Below are 23811 nucleotides of genomic sequence, written 5' to 3'. Positions count from 1 at the left end.
AGATATACATATGTATGTATATACTTTCAGAAGGAATCGTCGAAGTAATTATATAATATATATGATCAACATTGGCCAATTTAGCCATGCCTGCCCATCTGTCTATATATACTGGAACCTACAGTTTTTGAGTTATCGATTTGAAATTTTGCACACGTACTTTATTCTTCAGGAAGCTGTTCATATGCCGGAACCACTGACATCGGACCACTATAGCATATAGCTGTCATACGAAATGAACGATCGGAATAAAGTGCTTGTATGAAAAGCCTTTTCATTTGACTATATATCTTCACGAAATTCCGCATGGGCTATTGTCTAAGACAATGACGCAGTCTCCAAAGAAACCGTTCAGATCGGAACACTATAGCATATAGCTGTCATATAATGTGATCGATAAAATTCAAGTCTTGTATGGAATATTTTTTCATTTGATAAGATATCTTTACGAAATTTGGTATAGACTATGAAGCAAGGCAGCGCTACAAGCTACAAAGAAATTACTCAGATCAAAGCACTATAGCATATATCTGTCACACAAACTGAACGATCCAACTCAAGTTCTCATGAAATTTGGCAAGACTTACCATATGAAGCATCGCTATAACCTGTGAATATTTATATATATTTTTAAGATAAAACCACTAGTGTAAATACATATGCAGCTGTCATACAAAGTGATCGATCAAAATAATGTAATGTAATCTATTTTTTTATTAACATTTTTGTTAAATCATATTTTTCGATGCAAAAAAAAATATAATATACATATATATGTATAATATATTATAAAAAAAAAAAATAAAAGAAACATTTTATAAAAAAAAATAAAAAAAAATTAATAAAAAAAATTTTAAAAAAATGTATAAAAAAAATGTATAAAACAAAAATAAAAAAAAAATTTATTTAAAAAATATTTTATAAAAAATAAAGAAAGTTTTAAATTCTAGTTTTAAATTGGGTAAATTTTGTATTTTTTTATATTATTTTATTTTTAAACCCACATTTTCCAAAGCAATAATAATTTTTGAAGCAATTGCCTCAAGAAACGATCACACTGGGCGCTGCGCTTTTCGCTGCAGTCCGTTACATTAACAGCAGACTGACTGTATTTGCATTCGCACATATTTGAGCGACCGGAAATGGGCGTAGAAATTATTGCGAGACAGCGCAGCGAACATAAAGTTCAGACGCAGTTGTTCATAGATTTCATGCTTGCACATTTTCATAAATGGTGCACACACACATATACAAGCATATATGTATGTAGGTGAGTACTCGCATGTTTTGCAGTTTTGTAAGTTTACAGGCTCTAAAGACGCCTGCAGGCGCTCGAATTGAAGTCGTGCACAAACGAAAAAAAGCAGAGAAACACAGGACTAATAACAAAATGACTATTAAATCGAACCATATAACGCACACGCACACACACACACACATGAGCGGCGCATAAAGCTCACGCATATGTATAGCACATTAAGTCCCCAACAATCGCCGGTCGCCACGACGTGCACGACGTTGCCGCTTTTTACAGTTTTAATTAGCAATGCAATGTTAAGCAAGTCGACGCTTCATCGGCGGCGATTCGTTGCCATTGTTATTGCTATTATTACTAGTATCGTTGTTGCTATTGCCAATGCATATGCGGCGTAATGCATTTACTGCTTTCAATGTGGTGCCGGCGGCGGTGGTGAAGGGCAACCGCAGCTAATTGCTCGTTAAGTAAGGCAATAACTGTAAGAGACCTTTTCTGTAGCGACGTTGGCCCCACCGTGTACCAAATTCAAATCCCGGCCAAAATACGTGTGAAGCGCGTGCAAAATCGCCACAAAGAGCCAAATAAATACCAAAACATAACCTAATTTGAATGTTCAATGAAAATTACAACAACATCACAGCGAAATCGTCTGCCAATTTCACTTAAAGTCCTTTCGTTCACCGCTTTGAGCAGCCGAATATTTTTTTCACAGCCTTTGTGCTGCAACACAATCCTTCGTCTGCGCAATTCTTTGCCTCTGCCGCTGCCATCCGATGCGCCACATTCCAGGCAATCTCCCATGTAATGAAATGGCAATGAACACAAGCACCAACACACATACATACAGTGTTGAAAAAGACATAAAAATGAAGCCAATTATCTTGAAATTCCTTGAAGGTCTCACTCGCTTGAACAGCTTTTGGCGTGCAGCATGCGGCGTTGGGAGACGCGAACGGGTAAAATAGAAAAAACAAAAATGTCGTTCGATTGGGTTTACCAAAAAAAAAATTAATAAACATAAATGAAATATTTGCACAGTGGTTTTGATAGTTTTCGAAAAAACCAAACGTTTTTACAAGCAGTTTCCTACAGAAATCACAGAGGAAAATGTGTTGTCTGGCCGATAAGTGTCCTCTCCCCAGCTGTGAAGACACTTGAGTCCTTGTTACTCCCGACCTTCACATACCACCTGAGTCCAGCAAGCCACCAGCTTGGCTTCCGAAAAGTGCACAGCACCACCAAAGTACTTAGCATTATAAACGCGCATACAGCTCATAGCCTCAACCAAAAACCCCGCTAGGGCACAATCCTTTTAGCGTTGAACATGTCAAAAGCTGTTGACACAATTTATCACGCAAAGCTATTTGAGGACATCGAAAAATCTACGTTCTCTTCAGGGCTAAAGTGGTGGACTGTGAACTACCTGAGCGGTAGGCAGTCATCCATACAGTTTCGTGGTAAAAACTCTATACTGAGAAGAATTAAACAGGGGTGCCGCAGGATGGTGTTCTATGCCGGTTGCTGTTTAACGCCTACATCTCGAAACTCCCTTAACCACTAGAAGGAATTCCTGTCACTTCGAATGCACGATAATGACTTCAGGCAATGGAATCGATGGTATGCGCTCAAAAGTAAACGGCTACCCTCCGAATTTCTCGCTTCCTCGCTTAACGGAACCTAACACTCTCCATCACTAAATCCACGGTGACCATATTCACAAACTAGACGACATGTCAGAACACTGCAATCTGCCTTTTGATGTCTCCTATCGAACATCTGCACAGTGAGACCCGCGTACTTCCAGTAAGGACTCCTCTTCAAGCATTTTCTGCTGGGGTGTTTACGTAGAAATTATTCCTGCAGTCATCTGCTTGCAGCAGAACCGCCACCTAGAAGCATCAAGAGGTCATTCCTCAACTACGTCGACAGCATAAGACAATACGCCGACCAGACTTCAAAAGCAACTAACTTCAGATAAGCACTGACTGGCATTCACAATGGAGCCATAAACAAACACCTTCACCGACTGCCTCTCAGTGAATGGCGTACTTGGAGGCAAACCACCACCCATAGCAGACGAAGAGCTCAAATTGCCGCGAGAGTCGATACTTGCGCATACTGTAGCAGTTAAACTCCTACTTATCCAGAATCGATCGACCCCTACATATCAAACATACGACCAGCATGCAACGAGTCCTCGCATGACTGTAATCACCTCTTTGCATGCCCTGCTAGCCCTACACAGCGAATAGCTTCGGAGCGTATTAGTAAGAATGATTTAAATTGGTATTATCGCCTCCCAAATCTTTAACTCGTAACGCTGTACCGATCGACTTGAAATTTTCCTACGATCTTTTTAGATACATATGTAACATCCCGAAAAATACCTTCAAGAAAATTTGTTTTTTTTTTTAATTACAAGTAAATATAAATCGTTCAAAATTTCCTTTGGGACCATGACTAAAATAAATATAACACCTCAACAGTTCGCTTCGAGCATATGTCCTAAGGACATCCTTTTGGTGAGCGCTCTATAAATTTTGGTTACGTAACTCTCACAACTTGTAAGAGGCTTCTGAATACCTAAAAATCGGCAGTATTCTCCACTGTTCACCAATGCGAGATTGTCCTCGAAACAACAGCAACAACAACAATAATGTTGGGTCACAACAATGGTGTTCGCCCAACTCCTTAAAAGATATGAAATAACAACACCAACGGATCAATACATTAAAGAAATCACTGAAAATGACGGAGGCAACAAAAAAGTACCACAACAACAAGAAGAAAGTGCAACAATCGCAGCAGTTGAAAGTATGCTATAGTTGTGGCGGCAAGTGAGCGACAATCAAAAGGTGAATTGCAGTTAAAAACAGTAACAAATGTGTGCAGCAACAAAATGCAATAGCGTACAATTGCAACAAAGTGCAACAACAGCAACAAGCAACGACAACAGCAAGGAGCAGAACAGACAGCAGCAGCACACCACTACCATGGCGCATAACGGCGCATACAAACGCAGGTGTGTGCGTGTTTGTGTGTGTATATGAGCGTTTGACTGCGCAAAACAGGCAACAGCAACGGGCGCGCATGCGCGCTTCTTCCTTTGCCAGTAAACGCTTTTTTCGTCTGCGTGTTTGTATGTTCTTCTTCTTCTTTTTTGTTGCTGTTTGTGTTTCTGTCTGCGCTGTTGCCATTGAAGCAATAGGTGGTCGCTGAGAAATGAATTACGATCGTTTCACATTCGCAATGGCATTCGCATTTTTGCGTTTTCTGTTCGCCTTTTTTTGCTTTACTTTGCCTCCACATTTCTTTTTTTCGTTTTTGAATACTTTTTATTTTTGGATAAAATCACAACAAAGCGAGCGAACTTCCTTCGGTGTCGTCTCACCTTTGTTGCCAGCAAAAAAGGTAAATAAGAAAAAAAAAAACACAAAAATAAGAACAAAACAGTTGAAAGACACAGCGCATCCTTTGCATTTTTGCGCCGCCACGAAGAAACTGGATTTCGTCTGCTTTGAAGGCTTCATTTGCCACTCGTTATAAGTAAGTGCGTCTGATTGTGCGCGCATATCTTTTTTATTGTGAAGATGTTTTCAGCGCCCATTATCATATGTGAATGTGTGTATGCATGTATGTATACCGGTTTCCTTACCACTGTTGCATGCCGCAACACATTCCTGCATTTTGTTATTGTTGTTATTATTATTGCACTACGAATTTTATGCAAATGCGATATGGGTATGCTGGTGAATGCGTGCGCCGCCAAAAGCAACAACAAAACAAGAAAAAAACGTAAACTTCGGGTGCACCGAAGCTATCATGCCCTTCACAAATAAAAAAGTTTTCAAACAAAAACTTTATTTTTTATCGGTTGCTATATGCTATAGTGATCCGATCGGAACATTGGGTTTAGTTCGGAGGTTGTTGCGATATTTCGGAGTAATCTAGCAAAATTTCGTGAAGATATCTCGTCAAATGAAAAAACCTTTCAAGTAAGGACTTTATTTTTTGATCAACCAGTTTGTATGGCAACTGTAAGCTATACTTTGGTGCGATCTGAATAATTTCTTCGGAGATTGCGTTATTGTCTTAGAAATTAGCCCATGCCGAATTTCGTGAAGATATCTCGTCAAATGAAAACGCTTTCCATACAAGCGCTATATTCCTATCGTTCAGTTTGTATGGTAGCTATATGCTACAGTGATCCGATCCGGACGATTTCTTCGGAGATTGCGTAACTGCCTTGGAAAATAACCCATGCCAAATTTAGAGCAGATATATCGTCAAACGAAAAAGCTTTCCATACAAGAACTTGAATTTTATTGAACACTTTGTATGGCAGCTATAGGCTTCAGTGGTCCGATCTGAATGGTTTCTTCCGAAATTGCGTAATTGTCTTAAAGAATAGTCCATGCCGAATTTCGTGAATATATCTCGTCAATTGGAAACGCTTTTCATACAAGTGCTATATTCTTATCGTTCAGTTTGTATGGCAGCTATATTCTATAGTGGTCCGATATCGGTAGTTTCGACAAATAAACAGCTTCTCATGGAGAAAAAGATGTGTGCAAAATTTCAGATCAATATCAGACGGACAGCCAACATCAGACGGAATTATCTAAATCGACTTAGCTCGACATGCTGACAATTTAAGGTATCTACATACACATATATATGATTATTATATATGTTGAGGGTATAAAAGAAACAATAATAAATATTAAATAAAATACTTTCAAAGCTGTGCAGGGATGCTTAAGGGGGACGGGGGCGAAAAACGCTGTAAAAGGATTGCACGCCGCCGCCAAGCAGCGCCGAAAAGGTGTAGTATGTAATTTCTTGTATGTGTTATGTCGTCAGCTCATTTGCCAGCGACATTTAATTAAGAAATTAAATTGGCAAATTTATGCATTTAATATGTGGATGTGTGGGTAGTGTGAACGAAAGTGCTATGCGATATTCGCACATACACACACCTAAATAAATATATCAATAAGCGCTCAATAAGTGTCGATACACACATACATGTGCATGTGCATGTGAAACAATGTTGCATTGGAAATTAGCTCAAATTACCTATACAAAAGCAAAAACAACAGAGAGGCGCCGCTTTTGATTGAGAAAAAAATTCCAAGGAAGGCATTAAGCCCAACGCACAATTTGGAACAGACATACACACGTACATACATACATACTTATGTAAACATGTATATTTATGTGACTACCTACTTCATCGCCATACATATTATAAAATCATAAATTATTTTTTGAAGGTTTATGGGACATTTAAAAAATAGCAAAATCATGATCGTGAAAGGGCTGAGTCTTTTTTTGTATTTGTTGAAATTTTTTCAGTTATCTGCGCTGCGAAAATATTTATTTGTAACCCGACACTTTTACGTAGTGGGAGCCGCTACACAATTCAATTTCATTAGGGTTTAAAGGGAAAAAATTGTGCAATATTCAAATAGGGGGAAAGTGTGTGTGAGAAGGATTCCCTTAATTTTTTTGGCATGCGTTACCTGCTACTTAACTCTTCTGAAACTGAAAAAATATGAAAAATAGTTAAAAAAAACGAAGAGACTGCTTTTTTTTACAAATAAAACGGTCTCGGGCTTCAGTGACCGTAATAAAAAAAATCGATTCTTTTTTGTGAAATACACGCAATTTTTTAGTTTTCCTCTGCCTCTAATAAACTGATAGGAACACTAACGAGCAAAACATCGGCGGGTTTTCGTTTGCGTTGTCAATATTATTTTATATCGTACTCGTATGTTATTTGGCAGCTATATGCTATGCTGGACCGATCCGAGCAATATATTCGAAAATTGTAGCATTGTCTTGGACAATAAGACATGCCAAATTTTGTCGAATAAAAAATTTTTCCATACAAGAACTTGATTAGGATCGTTGTTTGTATGACAGACCAGTACCATATCCAAAAGTTAACCGATATCGACGGTTTGAATAAATGCAGCTTCTTGAAGAGAAAAGGAGATATGCAAAATTTCAGCTCGATAGCTCATAAGCGGCGCCGACTTGGCGCATTTTACGCCGAAATCTAAAATTAAGAGCTTAAAAAACACAGCTTTTGCAAGAACTAAAGCCGCTGATATCCGCTCTGGGCTCTTGAAAAGTTCCAAAACGACGTTTTCGAACCAAATTTTATTAAGCGATGAGGCCTATTTCTGACTCAATGTAAACTAACAAAATTGCCGCATTTAGAACGAAGAGCAACCTGAAGAGATCCAAGGAATCATCGGTCCATATTCCTTCAAAAATGATACTGGTGAGAACGTAACCGTCAATGGCGACCGTTAGAACCGACTATTGGATGCCTGACAAGCCGGCGCCACTTTCCACACATCGCATCAATCAGGGGGAGACATTTTTTTGGTGAGAAGATAATTTCACGTTTTGGGCCGGTCGATTAGCTAACAAGTTCGTATAATATCACACCGTTAGACTTTTTCCTGTAGGAATAAGTAAAGTCTAAATGAGAACAATCCCCTTCGATTCAGGCCTTGGAGCAAAATATTACGCATGTCATTCGCCAGTTACCAGTCGAAATTCTGAAAATTGACTCAACGGATGGACCATCTGTGACGTAGCCGTGGCCAACATGTGAAGAACGAGATAACCTTCAAAAATTAAATACCAAAGAATGTTCTATCGAATGATAATAAACATTATATTCCCATTAAATTTGACGTTTCTGTGTTTTTTCTTCCACAAAGTAGGGAACCTTGAAATGTATCAAGGTTATTGCTAAAAATAAACTTTCTATAGATATAAATTACTTTTGTTTTGCACACTACTGTATAAAAGTCAAAAGACTCCTATCGTGAACTCATTCATAGATTTACGAAGTGTTACTAATTTTGGTTTTTGCATTAACATCGTATTTCATATTGCCATATTAATAGCAAGCTTCCCGAAAAATCTTCGTTATTTACGCCGAACTCTTCACGTCAAAAGCTCATAAGTGTATTCCGTTTAAACAATCGTTTGGGCACTCTAAAAACTTACTTGTGACATATTTATAGCTATTTTACTCGTATATAGCTTTTAAAATTTTATTATTTTTCTTTTCTTTTTTTGTACAGCTGTTCCACGCGACTAACTTTCTGCCAACCATTGAAGAGGATGTTGCTGTTATAAAAACAGAGTTTAACTGCTTCTTTTGATGAATATTGGCGGCACTTTTGTGATGTTTCAAATTGATTTCGGTGGCTGTTCACATTATGGGTTTTGGGTATAAAATTTCATACCGCCACTGTTTCAATTTGATAAACGCTTGACTTAGCCACGTGTTAGTAGAAGAATCTGTAGACAAAAATATTATATTTCCAGGGTAGATATAGGCGTACGACATATTTTTTGAGAAAGGATTAGAAAAATGTCAGTTTAACGCTGGCCCATTTGAGCTTATTTGCCTTAGTATTGACGACTCTAGATCAATTGAGAATCTTGTTTATAGTAGCATAACATATTTTCGGAATAATTAACAGCATTTGCGGTAAGCCACGTTTAAATATACCTAAAATCATTTCAAATACTGTTAATTTCTTATAAACACTTTCTTTAAAAATGTGATATTTGAAAATTTTTGCGATCTGCAAGTGATCCCCGAATGAACGATCTTGGCTAACCGGGACTATTGATGCCTTAGAACTTAGTTCTTAGAGATTTTCGTGATCAAAAAGAAATTAACGATCTTCAAGTGATCTCAAAATGATCGATCACGGTCGGAGACTATTGATGCCTTAGAACTTAGTTCTTAGAGTAGTTCTCATATGGAGCAGTCAGGATACAATGTGATCAAGGAAAAAGAAATTTTAGCGATCAAAAAGTGGTCGAACTGTACAGAGATATTTATATCATAAATAAGATAGTAGAAATTCACTGCCAAACTGTTTAGAACATATTTGAACATTTCTAGTACTAACTCAAAGGATTACGAAGACACTCACCTAAGTGAGACCTTTCCTACAGTTGCGCACACTTCATACAAATTATGTTTCATTGAAATTGATTTCTAGAAAACCAATTTACTCTTCACTTAATGACACCGCAACTGTAGACAACTTTAAGGTATAACAAACCTCGCAAATGGCGCATGGACTTTTTAAAAGGCAATCCTGCGCTTGAGTCAATCAATAATGAATTAGTTGGAATGCGGTGTAACAGCACAGACGAATGGCCAGACAAATCTCGTCGGTGTTTGAGGTTTTGCAGATCTGTTAGCGCAAGCAAACAATTTTCAATGAATACAAAATCAATAAAATTCAATGTTGCCTTCGAAGCAAGGCGCAAACGTGCAACCACAATGCTAATGCAATGCCGAACTTTAGTTAAAAACCGAGAAACTTACGCTCGCCGTGGACGCAATATGAGGAGACCGACCATTGGCATCCTGAAGCCACACGCCAAGCCATTAAAAAAGTATTTCATAATGAACGAAACCAAACGAGCATTTGGTGTGTTGCTGGCAGTAACGCATGCGCGTCCGCTACATTTTTGTTTTGCTCATTTGGTGGCTCTTTCTCTTTGATGCTATCGCTTGTCCTGTTGCCGTTGATAATGCCGTGAAAAAGCCGCAGACAGGTTATTTGCGTGGTCTGCGATTTTTATTAATGTTTTATATTTGTGTGCTGTTTTCATTACCCATCTTCCTTTGTAGCTTGGTCAGGGCCTCGTCTGTGCTATGCAGACAACATGAAAGCCAAGCGACCAACCGGCTAACCGTCCGACCGACCACCTAACGCCAGTTAGAGGTGGGCAACTTCATTCAAAGGATATGCGGCGCATAGATAGCAGTCGAAGTTGGCTGGCCGGAGCACAGCACAGCAGGTAGAGTAGTTTGACCACAATTGCAGAGATTATTTAACTTTGCGGTGTGAATGAAGCGGCAGAAAACAGCTGAGCGCGAGGCGCAGTGCCAGTGGTTATGAAATATGTTATAAATGGTTATACTAAATATTTCAGTTTGAATAAGAATGTGGCTAAGTTTACTGCCAAACAACTGGTTTCGAGCCATTGGTATGCGTTATGTGACAACCGCAGTTCATTTTCCAATTGGCAATTAAACTTTTGTGCAGCATTAAGACAATTCATTAATAAAATTACTTAATTAGTTAATTGACAGTACATTACATTAATTAAATAACTTAATTAGTTAATTGACAGTACTCACCTTTGGCTGCTAAGCATATGAAGGCCTGCGCATGTTGCCTGACTTTATCGAGACTCAGATCAGGACATTCTTTACTCTTGATAGGCAGGCGGATTAATAACAATTCAAGGAAATCCAAAGGCGTAACGGAGGACAAATCCCAGCCGAGTCGACTGAGCACGTACAGTTCCCATTTCTGCAAGAGAGCATAAAGTAAGGTGTGAAAACTAAGATTTAAGTGGATTTTGATAAAGTTCTTTAAGCAATTTGTATTCAGACGTTCTCCAAGAGAGCTATAGAATCAAGTTAAACGAAATTAAATTGTATTTCAGTTTTAAGTTGAAGTAATAAAGCAAGAGAATGTTTCTTTAATTTTTAATTAGCCCTTAATTTAGTCAATTAATGATTTGTCCGAAATAACGTGATAACGAAATATGCTAATTGACTCAATTAAGTGGCTCGCTGTAACCCATATTACATTTGATTCGTTCAAATTAGTTTCATTTCCATCAAATCAAAACCTGTGTCAAACTGTAGGCTAAAAATTTTGAAAAAAAAAGTGGGCGTGGCCCGCCGTATAATAGGTTTAATGCACATATCTCCTAGGCCACTAAACTGCAATAGACAAATTCACTTAGGACAATTCTTATAAGAACTCTTACCGGATGAAATCGGAGGATAACTCCACGTACTCTCTATACGAGTATAACAGTACTGTTAAAAACTACTAAAAGCGCTATAAATCAATAACTAAATACGCCAGAGACGTTAAAAATTACCTTCGAGGTAGTATGAGTAGGCTTTATGGGTGTACAAAATGCCCACTTTTTGGGAAAATCACATATCTCGGTACCTGACCGACCGACTTCACCTAAATTTAGTGCGTTACATTTTTCACATGCAACCAAAACTGTTCAAGTCCCTAGGTACCGAACATGTGAACCCAGTATAAAGAATTGACTTTTGATATACAATTGAAACTCAGACAAAATCATTTCCTGCCCATAGTTATTTTGTGTACCAAAAAGGTGTTGAATCGGGTCAATCTTCCCTGAGCCCCAATATACCTAATATAAAAGGTTTTGAATCTCCGGGTGACTTTATACCGCATACACTTAGTGAAAATAAAGAAGCGTATTTTTCGGATAATAGTGTATATTTGTGCCTAAAATGGTTAAACATCGGGCGACAACTACCTAGCTTAGGTCCCATTTAACAAGTAACATACGGGTGATTGTATGTGGTGTACTTTAAAGAACCACAGGGATCATTTTATTAGTATTTATTTATTCATTGAAGGTAGTATTGGAAAAAAATAGATTAAAACGGGCCGATACTACCCTCAGCTCTTATATAATATGATATGAATTTCGTTTTTCTAACAAACCAGTGTATGTTGACCGTTCATAACTCGAACTCTTGAATTGGCAATAGAATTCAAATTTCCTTCCATAACTCGCAGTCTCCCCAACTCGAAGTTTTTTTTTGGACTATGGTGATTCGAGTTAAGGAAGTTCAACTGTATATACAATTGCTTGGATCCCCATCGTCGGATTGACGGTTTGCACCTTAAGGTATTTTCCTGGCTTAGATTCTTATGAGTTGTAAGAGCATAAAATGTGCGCTTACACCCGAGATTAGCGCTTTCTTACTTCTTTATTTTACTTTAATTAATTTTCTTACTTTGAAGTAAGTTTAAAAGACATTTTACATAATTATTTTTACCTTTTCATAGTTGCTTATTTCGGCTGCACAAAGAGTTTATGATTCAAAAAGAAAAAACGAAACAATTAAACGCCAAAACAATTAAACAATTAAATGTTCTAAAAAATTTTAACGCTCTTAAATAATCAATTTGACAGCGGAGGTGATAATTCAGTAGGTTAATGAGTAATGGCTTTGTAATAATTGAGGAAGTCATTACAATGGAAATCGCGAAAATTTAATTTATTAACATGGAACGACGAAAAAACTCCAAGAAAAACCTAAACGGCATTACAAAAAATATAATTAATTACAAACTTCTGACATTTGTGCGATCGGGCAACACCACAAAAGTACAAGCACAGATCACACATAAATTCGTTTGCAATAACGAAAAGTTAGATTTATGAGTGCGCTTAGAACAATTATACATGTTTTCGATTTTTTAAGTAAACTGACTTTATGCAACTTTTTATTGAAGACTGTTTAAGGCACCCATTGTATATAAGCGCACCTGTAAACGAGTCTAGCAAGCCGTACGCTGAATGGAAGCAAGCGTTTATTGAATTTTTATAAAATTTATGCAAAAATTACCCACTTCCAAGTTGTCCCCGCATGCGGATTATATCGGTTATGAAAAATGGCAAGGCAAAAACAATTCCGTTGTTAATTGCGACTGATAAGCGATGGGGGATATTACGTATGCGCAAGCCAGTGCAACTTTTTTCGATTTTTCTACTTTTTTCTTAGCACTTTTTTGCCGCTTCTTAACTGGAACTTAACGCTGGCAGTTCGTGTTTTTTACTCCCCGCTTTTTCTATTATTGTTTCGCCGCTGCATTATTAGGAAAAACCAAAATTTATTGCGCCACCGCCGAACACTGGCACCGCGTGGCAGCTTTTTATGAGCCCAACTAACGTTAGCTAACATATACATACATATGTACATACATACATATATGTATATCATTTAAGTACTTATAAACATATGTATATCTATATAAAGTTAAAATTTGCATAATTAATATTAAATCGTAATATTGGCTGTTTTGCAGTTCTAGTTGTGTGTGGCGTTAGCGATAAGAAATTCGCGTTTTTTACCATTTGTGGCACTGCCAGACTCGGCTTGGTAGGCTTGCTACATAGCGGTGCAATTGTAGCATTTCGGCTTTTTACAGCAGTGGCAGCGAGAACATGTGTAAGCGGTGTGGCAACAATTAGAAATTAGGTTAGCAGAACATATGTGCCACAAAATGTTGCATAGTTATTCATAATTAGCTGCAACAAGGTGTTGCAATAACAACGCTGTTATCGACCTGCCTACATAGTTGTTATATGCTTTATAGAGCGGCACAAACGAGCATGCTTTGATAACAGTAAAAACGTGCGTGCAGCCCAGAAGTGTATCGAAACTAAAAGGAAACTCGAAAATAAAAAAAAATATTTTCAAAGGTTTAAATATCTTAAATATTGATATTGGAACTATAAAATAATAAGAATTAATTGGTTGAGTAAGATTTAGAGTTTTTTAAATGAAAATGCATATAAACATAGAGCCTAATATAGATCATATTTTTCTTTGAATATTTTTAAACAGGTGGCAACATAATACTTAAACTATTTGTCAAGCATTAAAACATATTTAAACATAATTTCGCTTAATTCGAAACAATTCAGCCATACAAACTGTATGCAGTAGATTTACTGCTCCGGAGTGCAGCCTTTTTCCGAGAAGTGACCATCCACTCAGATAGCAGAGCGGCGATACTAACCTTAAACTCATTAACAATGCGTTCAGGGTTTTGCAATGAGTGCCTAACCTCGCTATCAATAATCGAGGGTTTTTGTGATAATACTGATATGAGTGTCACGTCACAGCGGAATCGCAGGAAACTCTAAGCTGATGAGCTAGCAAGAAAAGACATCCTAGAACGGCGATCAGTAGAATCCCACATCCTTTTGTGTTCTACTAGTAGACAGCTGGGCTTCGCGGGTGCTGGGCTTAGTAGAAGCTTCGCCACCATCGGTACATGCGCTGTCGCAAAAGCCTTGTAGCCCAAAATCGATCGCAAGAGATCTAGTGATCTCTTTGACCTCGGTACATTTCTGTTTAGTGCGGCTTATGAATTTGTTTTTTTGAAATTAACGTTGGTTTCTAATTTTTTTCTTTCTTTTCTATGGCTTCAAATAGGACTACATATAGTAACGGTTTTATCAATAGAGACGTTACAGAAGTAGACCAATAGGGCAGCAAACGCCGCTATATGTTTCCCACTCTTTTGACACTTCTCTTCAGTAAGCTTTACCATTTCATCATGGAAGGGCATATGATCCAACAACGAGTCGAAATTTTTAAAATTTAAAAAATAGTGAAATTCGGAATAAGGGGCCTAAACTTTAAGAGCGCTACGTCCAATTTATGGTCGTCATAATCGTGCTATCAGATTAACCATTGATCTAGTGGAAAAATTTGAATCTACAAGCACAATAAAAAATGTTCCCTTGCCAGTAAGGCAAACAAGTGCCCGTAGTGTCGAGAATATTGCTGCCGCATCAATTTAGGGAGACCCAAATCAATCTCTCACATGTCGTGTTGGTCTACATTCTTACATGGCATAGAAAAGGCCTGCGAAGCTCTATTGGAAAACCACGAGACTATACGTAGCAGACGAGTTGGCAAAGCAGGAGCTTTCCTTACAAATCTGAAGCGGAGCTAATACCAAGCCCGATAGGATCGATCAAAAGAGAGATCGACAGACAGTTTCAACAAGTTACAAATAACAGATGGGAAAACATAACAAAATGCATCTTAACGAAACAATTATGGCCAACATATGACAGGAAAAGAACTAACGACATATTAAATAGATCTAGTAAAAGGATCTAAATGAGTAACAGCTACCATAACAGGGCACTGGTCATTTGGAGAATATGCGTCCAAAACGGGTATGCCCTACAACAACATCTGCCGAGGCTAGTTCGCAGCAAAGGAAACAATTTTCCACTTTCTCTTTGAATGCCCAGCCCTATCGCAAATCCGACACAGAACACTTGGAATCCATCAAGCACAAAACCTTGAATGGATTTCTACTAAAAACATATCGGACATAAGTAGCTTTACCGCAACCTCAAAATGGTATGAAAGAGAAGGTGAAGCATGACAGCAGATATAAATGGTCTACGAATAGTGCATCAAAATGGCACAGCTAGTGCTAATTGAGCCCGAAAGACAACAGGGCTGCACTTCTAACTACCTATCTACATCCAATTGACGCAAGAACTGAAGCCGCTTGACCACTATTATAAATCTTAACTATTTGTAAATCTTAACTGAGAATTTTATTTTAATTTGTTGTATTTATTTTAATTTAGTTTATTTTATATTATTTTTAATTTATTTTACTTTATTTTATTTTATTTTAGTTTATTTAATTTATTTGATTTTTTTTATTTAAATAATTTTATTTCACTCTTATTTAATTTCTTTTATATTTTTATTTATTTTTTGTTGTGATTTTTGCATATTGCACTTTTATAATTTTATAAATTTCAGTTTATTCTTGTCTGTTTTCATTTCTTTACGTATATTTCTTCGCTTTTCACATCAATGCAATATCAATTTTTAAGTCCTCTTTGTGATTTATGATTTTGTTTTGACATTTTAGCCCTCCTCACTAAAAATAGCAATGCTTGCAAGTAATTTTATCAAATAAACTAAAATAGGTAAATGATAAAAACTAGAAAATGTGATTTACAACTATAACCCTGCGACTATTAGCTACACACACACACACACCCACAAAGAAAATAATTTCTATTAAATGGAAATGATAATGAAACGGCGCATTTGCAGGTGCAATATGAAATTATACAGACATTATGAGAATACTATTGAATAATAGCAATCTAAGTACATAAATATGTATGTATGTATGTATATATGTGTGTGCTTGTGCTTTAAGTAAATATGATTAGAGAGGCATTGATATGGCTGACTATAGGGAAGCAGCGCTTCAAAGTCAAGCATTAAATAAAAATGGAATAAAGACGCCTCCTGCACCTTGAACCGCAAAAAAAAACAACAACTACAACAATAAAAGGCAAAGCAAATATGCGCAATCTATGTGAGTTTATAAGTGAAGTGAAGTGAGCAGATATGAACAAAAGGTATTTGAGCATACAAGTGGTCATTATTAAATAGAAACGTGCTATTGCATTAATTCCCTACAAAACGTTGCAGTGTCATTGGCGTCATGCAGCAGCGTTGCACCGAAGCGCTGCACACAGTTGGCGCCTTTGTGTTGCTTTTGCAATTATGCACACATACACACATACACACATTTATGGTGGCAAATAGGGGTGTGTGTAGAGGTGCATTCATAGCAGTTAATCTCCTGCTCATTTATGAAGCAAAGCAAGACGCTCCGCACATTTGCTAGCATAATTCCGGTTGACATTGAATATTGACAATGCGCCATTCAATGCGCTTAACACAGTAGCAACAACAACAAAGCGCATATTATAAATTTTAATACAAATAAAATATATAACAGCACTTTGTGTGATAGGAAAACTTTTTTTCTATTTTTTTCGCGCTCCGATAAAACAATAAACACACACAAACGCCACAATATTGCAATTTCCCTTCGCAATGTGGAGGGGAAAAATGAGCACACAGCAAACTGTTCTATTTGTAGTCATAAAAGCGCATTAGGGAAGTTCACCTGCACATATACCTACTATACATACATACGTACATATGTATGAAGTGTCTGCTTTGTGCGAATTTCAGCAAAGTCTATTTAATTTACACACTCTTGTTTTAATTATAAAATTTATACAGTTGTTTGATTATGTATTAGCTGAACTTAGGCAGCTAGACTTGAGTTGAGTTGAGGGTCTCCTCTACACAAACTGCAAACTTGGGCGCCATAGGGCTTAAGTTTTAGTGCCTTCTTGTCAAAAGTAATAAAAAAGATTGCACGCCTTTTTATGTGATGCAATTTTATTTAATATTAAATATGTATTTAGTGTACAAATAAAAAATTTGAAAAACCTAAAAGCCTAAAAGGCGCGCTACATCAATTTCAAGAGTAGGGTGAGAATTGCAACGAATGAAATTTGACGAATGGAAAATACTTTACGTTATCACAGGAATATTATTATTATTTGCCATTTTTATCAATAGAATTATCAGATTAAAACTAATATTTGGAATGAAAATATTTCGAAACTTTTAAACGTGAAGGGTAGACCTTAAAAACTTAGAAGATTGTCATAGCTAATGTTTAAAGCTTCTATTATATGTAAAAAAATGTCTAGGAAAAATTAAACGTTATTGTTTCCAATACTTGTCTTTTGTAATACGTAACGCGTCTTCATAAAATTGTGATAGGGTTGCGCTATATACAGTTAGAAAGGTAATATCTTGCACTAAAAACTTCTGTTTTGTGATATGAAGAGAAAATGCGGCAAATTTTAGAGTTTTTCAACTTTTTATTAAGTAGGGGGAACCATTGAAAGCCGGAGTGGTGGATCTCTTTTTCATAAATTGTTTTTCTGATAATACGCCGGCTTTCTGCATTGCCAAAAGTTCCTTCGAAGACTTTTTTGGTTTAGGAAGTACAATCAATCGCTGAACTTTTATGAGTCAAAGAATATCCCTTCTTTGAAACACGCATTGTACATTTTTGCGAATAGTTTTGGCTTCCGTTGAGGTTTTGTTTGGTAAGCCATCTAATCCAGGCGTTTTGCTGATTCTAATTTTTCCGGCTAATGCCAATATTTCTACTTCACTAACTAGCAGTGGTGGCTCTACGACTACGGTTCATGGCTTAGCATAAGAAATAAGGTGGTGTTTTGGAAACAAAGTTTCGACCTTCCTCATAAGAGATGCTTTTGGGTTGTTTTGCCTTATTTTTGCATTTTGACATACAGATTTTGTATGCCGTTCCCCAAGGATCTTCTTTTGCTTCCTCACAGAGTTTTTCAAAATCAGTTGGCTGAAAATGTTGCACTGTTTAAATCACAATCGCTCAGAAGTGGCCAGTTTTGGTCAGCAGCAGAGGAACTTTGTTGTATTAGTGACTCCGTAGGAGTTCAAGCGGCATGGTTGGCAGGTTCTTATTCAACTACTTTATAGTTCGGTCCTGGCACCGAAAAATCATAATTTTCTCCTGTGTAAGGCGAATGATTCTGCTGGTAAAAAATTCAAATCAAGAAAAGCTATTGAAAATCGACTGTATCAGCGTCAACTGATACCACGTTAAACGACCACAATTATGTAAAAATTTATCGATCATACCAACTGTGCTAAGTGATGCCTTACATTAACCTTAGCGACGTTACAAGACAAAACTAGCAGAAAAAGCATTATAAAACCGGATATCTAATCGTTATAAATTTATACAGCCGAAGATGGGAGTTGACCCCAAAAATTCAGATTATTATATGCCTCAATCACACCATGCTGAAATTTTATGAGAGGATATAAATTAACTTTGGATCTTATGAAAACAGGTAAAAAGCTGATACTCGAAAGAATACACATTATTTTTCTGAGCTTTATTTTGAAGAATGTTCTAATTTTTGAAGGAATTCCTTAATAGACAAACATCACATAACACTGTTCCTCACAAAACCTTATGACAATAGCTTAGTAAGAAGAACCAGAGCAATTGGAAGGCCTTTGAATCCATGTTTCCAAATAGGGATCACATCGCTTTGCTAGCACCGAGCAGTATATTGGACTTTATCAATATGCTGGGACTGGGAGAGTCTTTGCGATTTAGGAGAGGACACAGTAGACCTAAGGCCACGGTCCTCGTTGATCAGTCTAATCCAAAGAAAAATTTTGAGTGGTAGAACACCTGTCAGCGAAATTGTAAGCAAGCTCTAAAGGATGACAGCCAAAGTTCATGTTTTAGATGTAATTAGCTAACTCACAGTTCATTATCTTGCACGTATATTGAATCGTGAAAAACAAACTCAATCGAACTCGAATATAAAGCTGCTTCTTGGCAGACAGCTTTAAAACTCGATACTAAGAGACAAGACTACAAATAAGCACCGAAACTGCGCCTAACAGCTGCCGCATTATTATTATCAACATAAACAACTGTAGAACCCGGAAATTGCAGCAATCATTATCAGAAATGTAAACATATCACCCACCAAAGCCACTTTGCATTAGTGATAAAACTTTTATCGCATCAAATACTTATGCATATCACATTTATGTTTATATGCATGTATGTGTGTGTGCGCGTAGTTTATGCTTGCAACTAAGAAACGCATGTAAATCTAAAGCCAACATTGTTGGCATTTTTAATGCCCTTCTTCTGCATGCGCGCCGTAGTTCGCATGCCTTTTTCGCAGAAGTGATAACAAGTATGTATGTACACAAGCCATACAAACAATTGGCCATAAAACGCTGCACCAGCAACAACAGAAACCATAACAACAATTGCCGATCGGAATGTTAAGCTGTGGTATGCGAAAAGGCACATAAAACATAAACTCGTATCCTGCCGAAGAGGCCAAGCGCCTTGCCCGCGCCTTTGCACGGTGCTGCGCCTGCAATGCGTACGGCTTCCCAAAGCTTGACAGAGTCAGTAAAGCGTAAAGAATTACCAAGCGGAAATCGGCACTCCAAGCGATTTCAAACGAATACAAAAATCTGCATCTTCCAACATTTGTCTTCCAGTGCTGCCAATGCTTTTTTTCTAATTCTTGCCTTACTCCTAGCGAAATTTTATTGCTTTGCATTGCTTCCCACCGCCACCAGCACGTCTGCGGCCAGCACTTGTCGAAAGGAACTTGCCGGTTGTTTGCTCGTTTTGCGTGCTTTGCTTTTGTATTTTTTTGCACTACGCGTCCCAGCAATTTCACATTACGAGTTGGTCTTATTTTTTGTTGTGCTTTTCTCTACTCATTTTTTTTTTGCATATTTTAATTTGTTCACATGTCAAACGCTTGTCCTTGTCTGTCAAAACGGCGCGCAAAAAACGCCGGGAACACAGCGGCAGACGCGAGGGGCGCGCTGGGACCCCAGCATATGATTCACACACGCACACATACCACCCCCGGCTCTTGATTGCCCCGACGGTGGTGCACGGTGGTGTCGATCTGTCGTCTGCCTGCCGCACCGCCGCCCGCAACTTGTCTGCGCGCAATTAAATAGTAATAAACTTGAGTTGTCGTCGGTGCGAATGTCGTCAGCCGCGCAGAGACGCATGCAGTAGTGACAGCCGCGAAATGAAGACGGACGTCTGTCTGTAAGGCGTTTATCGTTGCCGGGCCAGCAACAGCTACCGCTGCCAACAACACAAACTACACATATACTCGGCGGACCAACACTGCTCCTCGATCTCACATTTACATTCCAGGCAGCAAGGCGTCCGTCCACAGCACGCTGATTCTACAGCGCAAGACTAAATTGCGCGTTGCGCGGACTTTGGAATTGCCGAATGCCGCCCATCACTGCGTATTGCGGCTGTGTGTTGTGGTGGTAGAATCCTCTCGTCTCCGATGCGCATGTGCAGACATTCATTGCCAGCGGCGATATGTTCGCAATCGGCGTAGAGTGGGACGCGCGGGCAGCGAGTGAGCTACTGCACATGTCTGCTGCTTGTACGCCAATTGTGATTTCAATTCTGCGGCTACGGAGCTTATGTATATGAGTCAAGCACCGCCCTGCGTCTGCGCGTTCATGACGTTTGTGCCTGGAATTCTTAAGCAAATTGTGTATGCTGAACAATTTTTATGAATGAATTGTGAGCTGCTCAACAACGACCGTGACGATGATAGACGAACGTAGCCACATTGAACGATGTACGACAGACAACAGCGGACGTGGCGCGGCTTCGCGTTTGTCGTTTTGTCTTCCTCGCATTTCTTGCTTTTGTTCTGCTTTTTTGGTGCGCGTTGTTTGATTTTTAACTTGTATTTAGCATGTAAAGAGTTAAAGCCTACACACCGACGATTACCCACCCGCACACCACACACCACAACTACAACCCCAACAAAAACCGCGCTTGTCCGTCCATTGGAGTGGCCAAACATTCCAATGTGCTTGTCGTTAAGCATTTTCATTGAAGCCCTTGCGCGACGAGACGCGAAGGTTGTCGTGCAACATATGCTTGCAACAATACGATACTTTGCATACTTTGTTTCCATTGCTATCGAGGAGACGCCGCCGCAACGCGCAAGTATGAATAGTTCATAATTTTCATTTATTTCATTAAGTTCGCCAGCATTGTGTGGCGCATCTCACCAACTCCCCGCCTCAAGCCGAACTCATCCTAGCCAAGTACGCAGTCTTCGCACTTTGTTGTGCTGACGCCGGCCGACTGTCGCGAATCAACATGTGTTTTCCGTCCTCCGCCTGCGCCGACACCCGCCGCTCGTCCTGCCTTTCAAAGCTCAGCACTCCTGCAAACGCCTCACACACACACACTTCAAGAACTCCGCATTTGATGACGCGAACTCCTCGTTCGCAACTTTCTCAAGCTCGTGTCGTTGAAGGAATAGGGACGGCGGTGGTGCGGATTTAGCACGGCACTGTAGGCGATTTGCTGGTTGTAAAATAAATTCTCATGTCATTCGAATGTCCATACGACTTGTTAGCTGCTATCTGTCTGTCTGTGTGTCTGTCGGTATGCTTCGATTTTGATTATTGTCGGTTGCTGCTGCAGGATGTCGAGTTAAACAATTCGCACCCCCTAAGAAAATGTACATACTCAGTAATAAGCGGCGAGTGAAAGAGTCGTGCTACAGACAAAGTCATAAACAAAGCCATATGGAAAGCGATATTTCATGAAAGTGAAGAGAATAAAAATGAAATTAAAATTTTGACGCACACATCATTGTAAAGCTAATGAGCGGAGGGACGGACGGACTGAAGAAAGTGACGAACCTTGGAGGGCTCTTCAAAACGATCAGCAAAGCGTAGCTTGTTAGAACGTCGCATGGTGTAGAATTCATGATTATATGTTTAATGCTCTGCAATGAGTGCTATTTGAGCGGATTGAATAGAATTCTAATGGTTTTTAAATGTCAAGTAGAGATAGAGGTGTTTTATAAACCGGTTGAGAATTTCAGTTAATTATCAAGTGTAAATGAAATGTACCTACTTTAGCAGGTAAATTATTTGTAATTTTGTTTTCTCTAAATTCCTCATCACAAGCCTCCTTCAAGTTTCGAACCATTTTGACAAATAAAGGTTAATAACTCAACTAAATGTCTTCCGTATTAGACCGGCAGAATTTGCTGCTGCTTTGCGCTCCCCTTTAGTTTGTAATTGCGGCTCGAAAAAGGAAAATGGAGTTGGCACGGGAATATACTGTTCAGAATTAGACATAAGGCAACCTTTTAAGCTGCTGGATCTCTGCAGTATATTTCGAGCTGAGGTGTTTGAGGTCGAAAGCCAGAGTCAACAACTATGTATACAGCCAAGCAGCAATCAATGCAGTAACCTCGTATCGCATATCGGCCAGAAGTGTTTTTGGAAGCAGGGCAGCAGTGGAAAGTGTTGCTAGAAGCAAGCAACTTCACTTCTACTGGGTGCCAGATCAGAAAGGCATCGAAGGCAATGAAATAGCGGATAAGAATGCCAATAATGATGTACTGTTAACATCTGAAAACGTGATCAACATTAGGAGACTATGCATTGTCTATACGAAGATCTCGACAAAAGCATGTTAAAAAAAATCAAAAACCGACGGAACGAGCTACCTGGGTGCAAAACAGCAACTCTAAAAGTCACGTGGAAATCGGTAGATCGGAAGTACACAAAATTCCTATTAGCACTCGATAGAAGAGAACATGATGGGAATACTAACTGGTCACTGTCTGGCGGCGACACCCACACGCAAGATGGGGCTGACAGATTGAGAAAACTGCAGAAAATGTCTAGAGCAGGGCACCAGAAAAACAATAAAGCATCTCTTGATGCAAAGGACCCAAACTGGTCTATGCGTAGCTTATTGGCCTACGAGATTAGCCGACCAGATTAACTTAACCTAACCTCAGATTAGTCGTGGGAAAGGAAAATCTCTCGTATATTACCGGTATCCGAAGATGAAATAGCGCATATCGAGGGGGGAATTAATGAAACATTTTTACAATGACCTTGAAATTTTTGGGACTTTACCAATGACGCCATTACTTAGAGGAAAATAAATATTAGAACCTTCATTGCTCAACAGCCGTAAAGGGTGACGGTCACCAGAGCGTTAGTTGTTGTCAAAGTAAAGAGATCTTATATGAACTTTGAAAAATTATGGCAAATCGCTGCAATAGGACTTTTTTCGACTTTCTAGGAAAACATGAAAGAAAGTATATTACATAATTACTCAATAATTGCCAGTAATTACAACTAGTAATCTAAAAAAGCCTGAATAATAGTTATATCATCACAAAAAAAATTGTAGCGGACGGAAAAATTCCTTGTGATCAATGGAAGGTAGTGGAAATAATATAAAATAAAACTAAAAAACCCACGAAGCAGCATCCAACAGCCAGTCCCCACAAAAAGTGCCTGCAAACGCAACGAAAATTTCCACAACAATTAACACGCCAGAAAGGGGTGGAACTGGCGGCGACTACTCGGTTTCTCACCAGCGGCGTGTCTACCTCACAGCTTCAAAGCGTCAAGATCTAGCTGGGATAAC

At 38.5% G+C, this 23811-nt stretch overlaps 1 protein-coding gene across 1 annotated transcript in view; it reads right to left on the bottom strand.

Moving 5' to 3' along the window:
• The window catches only part of LOC105223252 (G1/S-specific cyclin-D1), a 108767-nt gene that overhangs the window by 10167 nt on the left and 74789 nt on the right, over nucleotides 1–23811 (bottom strand). The window contains exon 3 of the mRNA XM_011200915.4: nucleotides 10458–10632. Within this exon, the coding sequence (XP_011199217.2) occupies nucleotides 10458–10632 (175 nt within the window). The remainder of the gene's footprint in view (nucleotides 1–10457; nucleotides 10633–23811) is intronic.

The sequence above is a fragment of the Bactrocera dorsalis genome, chromosome 4, assembly GCF_023373825.1.
Source record: "Bactrocera dorsalis isolate Fly_Bdor chromosome 4, ASM2337382v1, whole genome shotgun sequence".
In the NCBI taxonomy this organism is placed as follows: Eukaryota; Metazoa; Arthropoda; class Insecta; order Diptera; family Tephritidae; genus Bactrocera; species Bactrocera dorsalis.
This window is presented reverse-complemented; position numbering and strand designations above follow the sequence as displayed.